Source organism: Heptranchias perlo, chromosome 13 (assembly GCF_035084215.1).
Source record: "Heptranchias perlo isolate sHepPer1 chromosome 13, sHepPer1.hap1, whole genome shotgun sequence".
Taxonomy (NCBI): domain Eukaryota; kingdom Metazoa; phylum Chordata; class Chondrichthyes; order Hexanchiformes; family Hexanchidae; genus Heptranchias; species Heptranchias perlo.
The window spans coordinates 7,621,537-7,637,423 of NC_090337.1; the positions used below are offsets into that span (position 1 = coordinate 7,621,537).

The 15,887-nt window shown below is 41.1% G+C and overlaps 1 protein-coding gene across 1 annotated transcript; it reads right to left on the reverse strand.

Moving 5' to 3' along the window:
- Positions 1–1,582: 1,582 nt before the first annotated feature.
- Positions 1,583–10,608, reverse strand: LOC137331739 (extracellular calcium-sensing receptor-like). The gene is made up of 6 exons (XM_067995725.1): positions 10,496–10,608; positions 8,127–8,418; positions 6,044–6,877; positions 5,642–5,869; positions 4,234–4,357; positions 1,583–2,496 (listed from the first exon to the last, which is right to left on the reverse strand). Exons 1-6 carry the CDS (start codon positions 10,570–10,572, stop codon positions 1,583–1,585), a joined length of 2,469 nt encoding a protein of 822 aa, XP_067851826.1. The 5' UTR covers positions 10,573–10,608.
- Between the last annotated feature and the right edge of the window lie 5,279 nt (positions 10,609–15,887).

Consider the following 15,887-nt stretch of genomic DNA (forward strand, 5'->3'; position numbering starts at 1 on the left):
CTCCTCCTCTTTAATTACAATCTCTGTATCACCCCCCTATTTTGTGAAGACAGGCGCAATGTATTCATTAAGAATCATACCCACATCCTCCGTCTCCACGCATAGGTTACCTTTTTGATCTCTAATAGGCCCTATTCTTTCCTTAGTTGTCCTCTTGCTCTTTATGTCTTTATAAAATATTTTTGGGTTTTCCTTATTTTTTCTTGCCTGTATTTTTTCATGCCCTCTCTTTGCTTTTCTAATTTCCTTTTTAATTTTACTCCTGCTCTTTCCATAACTTTAATGAAGGTAATAAATGCCTGAAATAAATTAGATAATTCTGCCCAAGCAATAGCGGACAGAGGGTTGAGTACTTAAAGCAAGATTGCCATTGGAATTTAGAGGTGTATATATGTCCGCAAATGATGTATAGAACTATGCATGGACACATGGGGGTAAATTTAACTTTTTGAGTTGGCTTAAAACGGGCGCTATCGAATTTTCTGCCCATTATACACCACTCCAGAATTTCCTTTCGTTGAAGTCAATGGAAATAATAATTAGGAGAGATGTAAAAATGGCTGCCCTCCCGTTTTACACTATCGCACAAAGTCAAGAGCTAACCCAGTAAGAGTCCAACCAGATCATGGTGGGTGAACTTCGTACTCTGCAGCTACTGGTCTCACACAGGCAGTTTATAGTACAAGTGCCGATTAAGATTTACACAGAGGAATAATTGAAATAGTGGAACAAATGAATTCAAGTTTAATTTTGTATAATACGGCCGTCTACGTCCAATAAATCGGTGCTCATTAACAACGGGAAAAATGCTCTCGTGAAATCGTAAACTTATTTTCGATTGCATTAAATCGGTGCTCATTAACAACGGGAAACTTGCTCTAGTGAAATCGTAAACTTATTTTCGATTGCATTTACTATGTTGCTACGTAAACACCAGTTCATTTTCCCTGAATGTCGTCCACATTTACTCTAAGATTTGGGGAAAAAAACAAAAATGTGTTACTTTTTTGCAAAAGATATGGCTTTATTCTTATTGAAGCAACTGTTCACATCATGTTGTGGGTGAGGCGTCTGGTTCTCAAATATGTGAACACAACTGTGAAACCAGGATTCAACAATCAAGCACGAAGTCACAATCATTTCGACCTGAATTGACTAGACCCGGGACCTTGAAGCTAGTTTTAATACTCGCTTGCAGCAAGGACTCAAAACAGCACACTCATCACAAATTACTGAACCTCAGATCCTCCAATTCTGCGACTCAATGCGAAAATACAGCGGAGTCAATATCATGCTATCAATGTTAATGCCGAAATGTGAAATACAAAAAGCGAAAGTGAATTAATAATTGACAGATTAAGTTTGAGTCCAATATATTTATTAATTATATGTTGAAATTTAATTCCACAATTTAAAGTCAATGTTTCCAGCAGACTATGGTAGAACAAAGGATTCCGATTAAAACATACACCTGAGTTTGATTAATGAATCGATTTGTAGAATATGAGTTAATTGCTTCACAAAGCTATCGAAGTCCCAGTTATGTGCCAACAAATATTCATACCAAAAGTCTTATTGTCCTTTAAAGTTTATTTTCAATCACTTTACCCATTAGACATTTCTTCGTATTTTTCTCTGGAGTTATCGTGATAATGTAACATTTCGGAGCAAAAATGCAAAGCAGCAATCCGAAGCTGGAGGCCAGAATCGCAAACACTTCTACCGCTACAGTGTATTTCCCGGGAGAACTCACAGAGGCTGGAATAAAAGTTATCCAAACCGCACAGAAGATAAGCATGCTGAAAGTTATACATTTAGCCTCGTTGAAATTATCTGGCAGCTTCCGGGCGAGAAATGCCAAGACAAAACATAAGCACGATAACAAAGCGATATAACCTGATACAGAATAGAAAGCTGCCGAAGAACCCGCATCGCATTCTAAAATAATAATTTCCCTGTAATAGTTTGTGTTTCTCATGGGAAATGGCGGCGCAAGGATCAGCCAAAGAGCACATATTAAACCCTGAACGAATGTAAGGAGGAAAACACTTAAACGCTGTTGTGTTTGACCAAACCATTTCATTCGGTTATTGCTGGGAAGCGTTGCCTTAAATGCCCTGAGCACGAGGATGGTTTTAACCAAAACGCAGGAAATACACAGGACAAATGTAACACCGAACGCCGTGTGGCGTAACATACAAGACCAATCGGATGGTTCGCCAATGAATGTAACTGAGCATAAAAAACAGCATGTTAACGCAAAAAGAAGGAGGAAACTCAACTCGGAATTGTTAGCTTTAACAAGAGGTGTCTCTCGATATTTAAAGAAAAGAACAGCTATATTTATAGCCATGCAAACTCCAATCAATGCAAGAGTAACCAATACAATTCCGAGGATTTCTGTAAACGCCAGATATTCTATATTTTTTGGTATACATTGATCTTTCCCATCATTGGACCAATATAGGAAAGGACATTTGATGCAGTCTGTGGAATCTAAGAGCAAATGAGAACATTATGTAGATAAGAAGTTCATTTTAGATATCTCTGAAGATAGTTGCTGAAACACACATAGAATCATAGTTTCATAGAATCTTACATCACAGAAGGAGGCCATTCGGCCCAAAATGCCTGTGCTGGCTTTTCGGAAGAGCTGTCCAATTTAGCCCCACAACCCAGCTTCTTCCCCATAACCCTGAAAATTAGTCCTCTTCAAGTACAGGTCCAACAGCCTTTTCAAAGTTCCTAGGGAATCTGCTCCCAATACCCCTTCAGGTAGTGTTTTCCAGGCCTTAACAACCCTCTGTGCGAAAAACATTCTCCTCATTTCCCCTCTAGTTCTTTTGCCAATTATTTTAAATCTATAATCTCTGGTTAGAGACCCACTTACTAGTGGAAACAATTTCGCCCCATTAGCTCTATCAAAATCCCTCATTGTTTTGAATACCACTATTAGCTTTCCCCTTAACCTTCTCTGTCTAAGGCGAGAAATCCAAACTTCTCCAAGTTCTCCACAGAACTTAAGTCCCTCATCCCAGGCATAATCATGGTAAACCTGTTCTATAGCCGCTCCAAGGACTTGGCATTCCTCCTAAAGTGTGGTGCCCAGAATGGTACACAATACTGAAGCTGAGGGCACGGTCGCATAGTGGTTATGTTACTGGACTAGTAATCCAGAGGCCTGGACTAATAATCTGGAGTCATGAGTTTAAATCCCACCACAGCAGCTGGGGAATTTAAATTCAATTAATAAAATTTGGAATTAAACTAGTATCAGTAATGGTGACCATGAAACTACCAGATTGTGGTAAAAACCCACCTGGTTTACTAATGTCCTTTGGAGAAGGAAACCTGCTGTCCTTACCTGGTCTGGCCTATATGTGACTCCAGACCCACAGCAATGTGAATGATTCTTAATCGCCCTCTGAAATGGCCTAGCAAGCCATTCAGTTGTCACCTCCACTTTCTCAAGGACAATTAGGGATGAACAATAAATGCTGGCCTTGCCAGCGACGCCCACATTCCACGAACGAATAAAAAAAATCTGAGCCTTACAGTGATTTGTGAAGGTTTCACCTGACTTCCTTGTTTTTGTATTCAATGCCAGTATTTACAAAGCCAATTATCCCATATGCTTTCTTAACCGCCTTATCAACTTGCCCTGTCACCGTTAAAGATCTGTGAATATGCACCCCCGGGTCCCTCTGTTCTTCCACCCGCCTCAAAATAGTACCATTTAGATTATACCGCCTCTCCATGTTGTTCCTCTCATAGTGCATCACTTCACACTTATCCGTATTAAATTGCATCTGCCATGTGTCTGCCCATTTCACCAGTCTGTCCATGTCCTCCTGAAGTCTGCTACTATCCTCCTTACTATCTACTATGTTGCAAAGTTTTATATCATCTGCAAACTTCGAATTGTACGTCCTACACCCAAGTCCGGGTCATTTATCTTTAACACGAAAAGCAATGGTCCTAATAGCGATCCCTGGGGGGACCCCACTGCATGCTTCTCTCCAGGCAGAAAATTATTAATTCACCACTGTTCTCTGCCAGTAACGTACCCAAGTAACCACTATCCATTTGATCCCATGGGCTTCTATTTTCCGAATAAGTCTGTAATGTCATACCTTATCAAATGCCTTCTGAAAGTCCATAGATACATCTATTGCACGACCTTCATCAACCCTCTCTGATACATATTAAAATAGAATCTGTATATCTACTCACCTGTGGTGTTACTAATCTTCCCATCTGCACAGGGAATGCAGTCAAAGCAACAAACAGGTTGTCCTTTCCTAGCCGTTTTTCTTGTTCCAGGAGAACAACTTTCAGAGCACACTGCATGGGGAATCTTAATGGAAGAAAACGATAGTTTAGCTACCTTATGATGTTGATAGATGTACTGCAAATGCACTTATTCGTAACATCAATATCTGTGTCTTCATCGGTAAACTTGCATTTTTACAATTAAGGTTAAAGTTCATATAGCATTCCGGGACCTTCATTTTTAAGTGCTATGTTTTACTGACTTAAATCCTATCACTTTATGAAAACCAGGGAGCTCCCCCTACCCGCCTGCTAACATTTGGGGCTCAATCAATATCGTCACAAACAGATCAAATGCTCATTTTTCTACATTATTGCTTGTGGGATATTGCTATACGCCAAATGTCTACGAAACAACAGGGACTATATTTCAAAAACAATTGTTTGGCTGTGCAACGCTATGGTGTGCCCTGAGGAGGTGAAAGGTGCTATATTAACGAGGTTTTCGTTTCCATTTTTATGTTCAACTGCAATTGGGACACGCCTGCCCATACTCCTTATCTGAACTCTTGTAGTCTCCTATATTCCCCTCTGCGTTGCCCATTGATTTAGTGTTTATCACCAAATTTTGATAATAGCCCAGGGCTTTCGGCATCTGCACTTCCCAAGTCACGATTTTCTTGTCCACCAAAAATTAATGGGGAAGGGGGGCGGTGAAGGGCTGCCTAGTGCATCAGATGAAAACCACGGCCTCTATGCATCTTGAGAACAAGGCGCACATTTTTAAAGTACACCGCTAACTACATCTCGCCAATCAGAAAAAAATACATCGATTTACTCCTGCACCCTGCTTTATATGCTTCAGCCTTGTTTCTATCATGTTACCACATTATCTTTAATATAATGGGTCTCTTATGTGGAATTTTATAAAACGATGCTTTGAAAGATTACCATCCCTGGGATCGAGGGCAATTGTAATCGAACGTGCCAGTCAGGAAATTGACAGGAATGGGTGCAACGTTGGTTATGCACTCCGCCAGATTTTACTATACTGGGCGGGGTATAAAACCGGCGTCCACCCGATCCGGTTAGTTTCCCGCCAGGTGAGTTACGTTAAAATTACCCCCTTGTTACCCTCTAGACTTGTCTAAGTCTAGATAATTTCCAATAGGAATTACCGAAATAGTAAAGCCTGATCCGCCATTTATAAACAACTGTAGGACTGGGTCTAGCTATCAGTTTTCTGGGGCTATTCCTTGTTATGGTCCTTAATAGTTAACTTGCTAGGTTGGCATTGACAAGTATAATGATTAGACACTAATAACTATGACATGCAGTAAAATTAGTCAGTTTCAATTGGCAGACATACCTTCTGCTCACCACCGCTCCAGACAATTTGTTTTGGATTCAACACCACTTCTTTCCCCGGAGGTGCTGACCCATTATAATATCCAACTGTCTTAACTTCAACGGCACCGTTTGTATTCATTTGCCAGTTTACAAAGTCGTACCCGGCTACTGGATTGCCACTATCATCAAAATACACCTTCTCACCAATCTTCGTTGTGAAATAAACGGACTTCAAGTAATGGAGTAGCTTTAGAAAATAAAGTAACAGATTTATTTAGGGACTTTACATGTTCTTTTTATACTTTAAGATGATACCGTTTAAACAATCTTTCCAAAAATGTTATTTCACAGGCTCTTTATTACATTGAACGACTTATTTTGCAATCAAAAATAATGAAATTAAATGTGGTATATTCCCTACCTGCCACGGTTGAAAGTTAGAAACATATGCACATGTGTTATTTACAAATGGTCCTTTGCCATTTTTACACGAAAACATACTGTGCAGAGCGTGAGCGAATGTATAGACTGCTTTATATACATTGTAGGAACTTCCGTCCATAGTTAGGTCAGTATACACGTTGTATATTTCATACAAAGATTCATTTCCGGTGCATGGCGGGAGCCAAGAAGATGAATCTACTTGGCTTGCAGTGTCGTCTAATATTGGAGTGCACCTGAACGTCGTTTCCCAAAACTTCCTTACTAAACTATCACCAGGAAACACAGAAGGGTGGACCCTGAGGAGGAAGTCTCGCAGACCTGGAACTTCTACTATACGCACTGCTGTTCCGATTGCGCCGGTAAGGAATCTCGAACTTTTATCTGGGGAAATAATATCCGTTGTAATCCAAGCTTCGCTTCCTACCCACTGTATTCCAGTGAGATTTTGCCGTACAATCTCCTCAAATAAAACGCGCATTTCCCCCGATGCCGCAAAAGCCACCACGACTTTTGTCGTCGCCGCTTTTATCACTTGTACAATTTTTGTAATCTTTTTTACAGGATCAGTTCGGTAAAACGATTCGGAAAAGGCAATGCAAATGCCGAAATTAACTGCAGCTTCTATAAACGCTTTCATTCCCGAGTTGCCATAATCATTGTTGCTGCTAATGGTTCCAATCCAAGTCCATCCAAACCTCTTAACAAGCTGAACCAAAGCCTTGGATTGATGGTAGTCACTTGGTATTGTTCTATAAAAAGTTGGATATTCGTTCCTATTACTGAGACATACACACGTGGAAAAGTAACTAACCTGCATTTAATCAAAAGGGAAAAAAGTGAAGCGGATCATTGGCACGCGGTTGAAATAAGCATATTTCACACATATTTCACACTTCCCAATATTATAAATTCATTGGAATCAAAAAGAAGAATTATTAATAAATTGTAAATTAATGTTTACGGTAAATTGAGCAGCTGTATCCATGTTTTGTTAAATTAATACTGCAATTAATGGCCACTGTGTAACCGCGACCTTTAGTGATAAAACCAAAAACCGTTTTCCCCTTTATAACTTCAAAGAAGTAACATAGAGTAACAGGAAAGAAAGCAATTGCATTTATATAGCGCCTTTCACGACCTCAAGACATCATCTACATTCAATGAATTACTTTTAGAGTGTACACAATGTTGTAATGTAGGAAGCCCTACAGCCGATTGTGCACAGCACAATATGGTAGAACAAAGGACTCACATTCAAACATATACTTGAGTTTGATACATGAATCGATTTGTAGGATTTGAGTTAATTGCTGGACAAAGCCTTCGAAGTACACATTATGTGCCAGCAAACATTCATACGGACAAGTCTTATCGTTCTTTATAGCTTCTTTTCGATCACTTTACCCATTAGGTAAATCTTTGTATTTTTCTCTGGCGTTATCATGATAATGTAACATTGCGGAGTTAAAATGCAAAGAAAAAACGTTTTCCCCTTGATAACTTCAAGGAAGTATCATAAAGAAATGGGAAAGAAAAAGCTTGCATTTACGTAGTGCATTTCACGACCTCAGGTCATCACAACTCGCTTTACAGTCAATGAAATGCTTCTGAAGTGTATTCACTGTTGTAATGTAGGAAACGTGACAGCCAATTTGCGCAGAGCAAGGTCCCACAAACAGCAACGTGGTAATGACCAGATAATCTGCTTTTACATTGAAGTTGTTTGAGTGCTAAATATCGGCCAGGACATCAAGAAGATTTCCCCTCCTCTTCTTCAAATAGTGTCATGGGATATTTTAATTTCACCTCAAGGGCAGACATCGATTAACATCTCATCTCCGACAGTGCAGCACTCCCCCAATACTACGCTGGGCGTGTCAGCCTAGATTTTGTGCTCAAGTCGGCAGAGTGGAGCTATCACCCACGACCTTCTCACTCGGGGGGAGAGTGCAACCACTGAGCCATGGCTGGCATCTAAATGTACACCTCGGTATATATCTAGCAGTTAATTATTTGGTTCCTTTTATGTGATAGTGACCGCAGTAACAACCGAATCTCACCATTGGTATTTTAAAAGGACCGATTGTTCTTGCCACTGCTATAGACTCTGAGGAACCATCGCCACCAACAATACCAGGGACATTGACAGTCCCGCTACAGACATGACCCACGTACGTTTCTTCCTGCCCATTAACGAGAGCCAGAGCGACTTTTGTTGCAATCTTGGAGGACGAGCAGTCATCGTGAATCCTGTAGCCCAGTGTAATGTTGGGGAGAAGTGTCTCGTCCTTGTTTATTTCATCTATTGCAAAAATCATAGTCTGCACGAGGCGAAACGCCCTCAAATCAAAACTGAGGAACAAACACAGTTTTATGTTGAGAGAAGATAGATCAAATTTCCTGTGCACGTCTTAACACCTTGCCAAGATATGTGAACAACAAACATTAAAGTAGGCAATGTCCACTAAAACCATTTCCAATGAATCCCACTTCCCGCAATTTTTTACTATCCAACTCTCTTTTCAAAGTTGCTACTGCATCTGCTTCCACTACCTTTCAAGCAGTACATTCCGGATCATAACAACTCGCTGCATAAAATGTTTTTTTCCTCATGTCGCCTCTGGTTCTTTTCCTAATTACCTTAAATCTGGGTCCTCTGGTTGCTGACCTTACTGAAACTGGAAACGTTTCTCCTTATTTACCCTTCATGATTTTGAACACTTTTATCATATATCTCCTTAAACTTCTCTGCTTTAAGTAGAACGACCCCAGATTCTCTCGTCTATCCAATTAACTGAAGCATTTCATCCCTGGTACCTTTCTAGTAAATCTCATCTGCACCCTCTTTAAGGCCTTGACATCCTTCCTAAAATGTGGTGCCAAGAATTGGATACAATACACTAGCTGAGGTCTAACCAGTGTTTTATTAAGGTTTTGCTTTTGTATTCTATGCCTCTATTTATATAGCTAATGATAACGTGTGTCTTTATAACTTATCCTGCTACCTTCAAAGACTTGTGTACTCTGTTCCTGCACCACCTTTAAAATTGTAACATTTAATTTATATTGCCAAAGTGAATCACTTCACACTTCACTGCATTAAATTTCATCTACCCATTTCAAAAGTCAGTCTATGTCCTCCTGAAATCTGTTTCTATCCTTCTCATTGTTTACTACATTTCCAAGTTTCGTGTCATCTGCAAACTTTGAAATTATGCTTTCTATACCCAAGTCCAGGTTTTTAATATATATCAAAAAGAGCAGTGGTCCCAACACTGACCCTAGGGGACACCACTGCACACTTCCCTATACTCTGAATAACAACTGTTCACCACTACTCTCTGCTTTCTGTCCCTTAGCCAATTTCGTATCCACCCAGCAACTGCCCCTTTAATCTCATGAGCCTCATTTTTGTTAACAAGCCTATTATGTGGTACTTTTTCAAATGCCCTTTGAAAGTCCATGTACACAACATCAACCATGCTACCCTCATCGATCCTCTCTGTTTTTTCATCCAAGAACTCAATCAAGTTCATGAAACACGATTTGCCGTGCTGCCTTTCATTTATTTACCCATATTTTTACAAGTGCCAAATAATTTTGTCCTGATTTAATGTCTCTAAAAGTTTCCCACCACCTATGTTAGATTGATTGGTCTGTAGTTGCAGAGTTTATCCCTCTGCCATTTTTTGAACATTTCCAGTCCTCCAGCCCTCTGGCACCACTCCCATATCTAAGGGATATTTCAGGTCAGATTACGAAATCTACTGCAAATTCCCCATCCCAATATAGTACATGCTATAAATTCACATTAGTATTAATTAAGTGATTACATGACGATGATAATAACCATGATGATTAATTTTATTAATAAGGGTAAATGCAAAATATTTACCCTGAAACATTTACCTGAGGAAGGAGGAAGTCTCCGAAAGCTTGTGAATTTAAAATAAAATTGCTGGACTATAACTTGGTGTTGTAAAATTGTTTGCAAAATATATCGTGATTATTCTCTGAACACGGATAAACTGACATAAAGGATCTGGCGGGACATTTCACCAAAACGCAGTCACAAAAGTTTTTCTGTTGTATTTATTTCACGACAAAAGGCTTAACGTTAGGTATACTGTTGTGTATTACTTCATTGGTCACGGTTTTTCATCATAGTATTCGTAATAATGTTTAGCAGGGTGAATAGAACAAACGGCTTGATAGAGACCAACGCCTACGATCATAATAAATGTTAAATGATTTAGCAAATTACAGTAGTTGCAAACTGACACCCTGAAAGCAATATAAAATAAAGGTACTTAGTAATATACATAATATGTCAGCTGTAACGGAATACATATATGAGTATCAATGCAAACAGGGCTTTTAGTTAAAACTTTGTCGAAACTACGAACGGTCATACCAGAACTGAACTAACCTTCCACATCTGGTTTGTTCTGGTGGTTTTGTAAATGAATTAATCTGCTCAAACCTGTCCGAGTGCACGTTAAACATCCCTCCAAGCACGATGTCCCCATCCTTAGATATGTTGGGTAGATAGAATCTTTCCCGAAGTGTGCAGGTTAGCTCATCCGACCCCCATGCAAAAAGCACCATCAGTAACACAAACATCATAAACTGAAACATCGTAGTATTTAAAATAACTATTACTGATTATTTTTCAACATGTGGAGATTTCTGTTTATGCTCTTTATATACTGCCGCCAAACCGGAACTGCTGGAGCACTGGATTTCAAGTGCTGAAAAAGATAATCTCAATAGGCATCTGTTTTTACCATTTGTTATTGTGTCTGCCTCCGGGAAATTAATCAATATCCTAAGCGAATACGAATGCCCTTGTGACTACGAAATGCCCTATTATATCCCTTTTGTCATTTTCTAAGTGATCACTGAAAGGCTCATTTGTCAATTAAGCCGGAAACCAAAAATAATAATATCGAACAACTAGAGTTAATAAGGAAATAATGCGGGAGGTGCAGGACGAGTCCATAAATTCACCAAGTGGATCGAAACGATAATTAAAATGTTAGGAGGAAAAATATTTACAAAGCTTGCAGGGTAAAAAAATGGTTTGTACGTTGAACAAGTGAAAGAAATAGCTCAAAAAAGTGTTTGCGCGTGACAAGTGAAGAGCGAAAGGGACACAGCAGCAAATGCAAAACATAACTCCAAAATACTCTTCCGTTACTATAAAAGCAAAAGACTAGTAATCGATTACGTGAATGCCTCAGGGCCCCATATCGAATTGAACATGAAGATGAAGATATGCTAGTTAAATAATAAATGACTGTACCTTGAATTCTGGCAATATGCCACCCAACATCAGGTGCACCTCGTTTCAATGAAACGGAGACATTAAATGGGCTGAAGGCTAGAAACGAATAGATTTCAGGAATGATTAATCCGAGAGACAAAAAGGGACACTTGTGATGTGCTAAGGGTCATTTTAAAAGAATAAGTGAGCATTGGTTTGAAAAAAGGCATTAAAGAATTGTGATAAAGCCATACCCGTTAGCCACGGACCTCAATGCCTAAATAATGATAGCCGAACAAACCACAGCCACCGCTGTTTAAGAAAAGGCTGGCCTTTCCTGATAAAGCTTTCTTGAAAGGAAAGCTAAATTAATATCTTGACGTCTAAAGATTCATTCGAAGAACATCTCGTAAGGGACTCTTGTACAAACTAAAAGACATGAAGGTGAGTTGATAACTGGTTAAAGAGTGAGAAGGAGGATAGTTCTAAGTACGGTGCAATGATGGATATTTAAGTGGAACACTGTTTCTGTTACAAATAAATGATTTGGCATAGCATTCTTAACAAAAGACAGTTAAACTCGCAAAGGAAACACATTAAGAAGAAATGTGGACCCAGAGTAGTCAGCTAAAACTCAGAGTTTGCGCCAATGCTAATCTTTAGCAAATTAATTTCAGTAGAAAAATGTTGCATATATTGAAAGGAAAACTAGGAGACACGTTAATTCAGTGGGTGATAAAGAGGGAAGAATGGAAATAAAGCAAACCTTCTGGCTTGTGGCTCACCATGTTTAAGCAATGTGAGGCGGCCAGGAATGATGGATTTTATCGCCAACTAAGTTTAATTTAACACCTAAAAAACGTGTTAGTGGTGGGCAGTGCCATGGACACTCCACATTTGACCTACTGTGTACAATTCTGTGTAAATGCCATGAACTTGGGCTCGTCCAAATCTCTGCTGCCGTAACCTAACTCGCACCAAACCCCGTACACTCATCGCCCCTGTGCTCGCTGACTTACATTGACTCCAGGTCCCTCAACGCCTTGGTTTTAAAATTCTCATCCTTGTTTTCAAATCCCTCCGTCGTCTCGCCCCTCCTTATCTCTGTAAACCTCCTCAAGCCCGACAACACTCCGAGATCTCTGCGCTCCTCCAATTCTGGCCTCTGTGCCCATCCCTGATTTTCATCGCTCCACCACTGGTGGCCGTTCCTTCAGCTGCCTAGGCCCTAAGATCTGGAATTCCCTCCCTAAACCTCTCCACCTCTCTACCTCTCTCTCCTCCTTTAAGACGCTCCTTAAAACCTATCTCTTTGATCAAGCTTTTGATCACTTGTACTAATATTTCCTTATGTGGCTCGGTGTCAAATTATGTTTGATAATGCTTCTGTGAAGCGCCTTGGGTCGTATTGCTATATTAAAGGCGCTATGTAAATGCAAGTTGTTGTTGTTGAGGTTGATCCCTGGTGCCAGAGGGAATGTTGGAAAATATTATTACTGCTAACAATAGTTGTTAATCCTTTACAATAATATTCCACATAGTTGGGACACGAGTGTGTTCGTAACACCAAGCTTTATTACAGACCCATGAACGATGTTCAAATTTGTACAACCAGGTTTTTCCTGTGCACTTCAAGGTGATGAAGCTTGGCTTCCGTAGTGCTGCGGACCTCTGACCTTCCTGAAAGCTTTAAATTGGGGTCCCATGTGCCCTGTTTTTATATTATTCGGCTGCTATGTTCTGCTGATATCAGTTCTATGGAGATAAACTGATTCAGCAGTATTTCAATGATATCAGTTCTATGGTGCCAACTGTTTCAGCAGTCTTTCAATGATCCAAGTAATTTCAATTGTTCTTAGTAGTAACAACCCTTATCTAGCTGCAGACTTTCTCATGACCTGCTGAGTGTCTCAAACATTTTCTGTTGTGTTTCAGATTTCCAGCATCTATGGTATTTTGCGTTTGCTTTTAATGTTTAATTAACTGCCACTTCTCTTCCAAGAAGGTCCACCTTCAGCAAGTTCTGCTATTCTCTTCGACGTGAGTTCTGACGTAAGGTCATCGACCTGAACGTTAACCTTACCTTTCTCTACCTGCTGAGTGTTTCTAGTATTTTCTGTTGTCATGTAAATAGCATGTTGCAAAGCTCTGCAGTCCTGCCACATCCAGTCGTGAATGGTGGTGGACAATTAAACAACTAACGGGAGGAGGAGGCTCTGCAAACATCCCCATTCTCAATGATGGCGGAGTCCAGCACGTGAGTGCAAAAGACAAGGCTGAAGTGTTTGCAACCATCTTCAGCCAGAAGTGCCGAGTGGATAATCCATCTCAGCCTCCTCCCGATATCCCCACCATCACGGAAGCCAGTCTTCGGCCAATTCGATTCACTCCACGTGATATCAAGAAACGGCTGAGTGCACTGGATACAGCAAAGGCTATGGGCCCCGACAACATCGGGGCTGTAGTGCTGAAGACTTGTGCTCCAGAACTAGCTGCGCCTCTAGCCAAGCTGTTCCAGTACAGCTACAACACTGGCATCCACCCGACAATGTGGAAAATTGCCCAGGTATGTCCTGTCCACAAAAAGCAGGACAAATCCAATCCGGCCAATTACCGCCCCATCAGTCTACTCTCAATCATCAGCTAAGTGATGGAAGGTGTCGTCGATAGTGCTATCAAGCGGCACTTACTCACCAATAACCTGCTCACCGATGCTCAGTTTGGGTTCCGCCAGGACCACTCGGCTCCAGACCTCATTACAGCCTTGGTCCAAACATGGACAAAAGAGCTGAATTCCAGAGGTGAGGTGAGAGTGACTGCCCTTGACATAGAGTCATAGAGTCATAGAGTCATACAGCACGGATAGAGGCCCTTCGGCCCATCGTGTCCGCGCCGGCCATCAGCCCTGTCTACTCTAATCCCATATTCCAGCATTTGGTCCGTAGCCTTGTATGCTATGGCATTTCAAGTGCTCATCCAAATGCTTCTTGAATGTTGTGAGGGTTCCTGCCTCCACAACCCTTTCAGGCAGTGAGTTCCAGACTCCAACCACCCTCTGGGTGAAAAAGTTCTTTCTCAAATCCCCTCTAAACCTCCCGCCTTTTACCTTGAATCTATGTCCCCTTGTTATAGAACCCTCAACGAAGGGAAAAAGCTCCTTAGTATCCATCCTATCTGTGCCCCTCATAATTTTGTACACCTCAATCATGTCCCCCCTCAGCCTCCTCTGCTCCAAGGAAAACAAACCCAATCTTCCCAGTCTCTCTTCATAGCTGAAGCGCTCCAGCCCTGGTAACATCCTGGTGAATCTCCTCTGCACCCTCTCCAAAGCGATCACATCCTTCCTGTAGTGTGGCGACCAGAACTGCACACAGTACTCCAGCTGTGGCCTAACCAGTGTTTTATATACAGCTCCATCATAACCTCCTTGCTCTTATATTCTATGCCTCGGCTAATAAAGGCAAGTATCCCATATGCCTTCTTTACCACCTTATCTACCTGTTCCGCCGCCTTCAGGGATCTGTGAACTTGCACACCAAGATCCCTCTGACCCTCTGTCTTGCCTAGGGTCCTCCCATTCATTGTGTATTCCCTTGCCTTGTTAGTCCCTCCAAAGTGCATCACCTCGCACTTTTCCGGGTTAAATTCCATTTGCCACTGTTCCGCCCATCTGACCAACCCATCTATATCGTCCTGCAGACTGAGGCTATCCTCCTCGCTATTTACCACCCTACCAATTTTTGTATCATCAGCGAACTTACTGATCATACCTTTTACATTCATATCCAAGTCATTAATGTAGACCACAAACAGCAAGGGACCCAGCACCGATCCCTGTGGTACCCCACTGGCCACAGGCTTCCAGTCACAAAAACAAACTTCGACCATCACCCTCTGCCTTCTGCCACTAAGCCAGTTTTGTATCCAAAGTGCCAAGGCACCCTGGATTCCATGGGCTTGTACCTTCTTGACCAGTCTCCTGTGGGGGACTTTATCGAAGGCCTTACTGAAATCCATGTATACCACATCCACTGCGTTACCCTCATCCACACGCCTAGTCACCCCCTCAAAAAATTCAATCAAATTAGTCAGACATGATCTTCCCTTGACAAAGCCTTGTTGACTATCCCTGATTAATCCTTGCTTCTCCAAGTGGAGACTAATTTTGTCCTTCAGAATTTTTTCCAATAATTTTCCTACCACTGATGTTAGGCTCACTGGCCTGTAGTTCCCCGGTTTTTCCCTACTCCCCTTCTTGAATAATGGTATTACATTAGCGGTTCTCCAGTCCTCTGGCACATCCCCTGTGGCCAGAGAGGTTCTGAATATATGTGTCAGAGCCCCCGCAATCTCCTCCTTTGCCTCACACAGTAACCTGGGATACATTTCGTCCGGGCCTGGGAATTTATCCATTTTTAGGCCTGCTAAAACCGCCAATACCTCCTCCCGCTCGATGTTAATATGTTCGAGTATATCACAGTCCCCCTGCCGTATTTCTATGTCTACATCGTCCTTCTCCATAGTGAAAACAGAGGCAAAAAATTCATTTAGAACC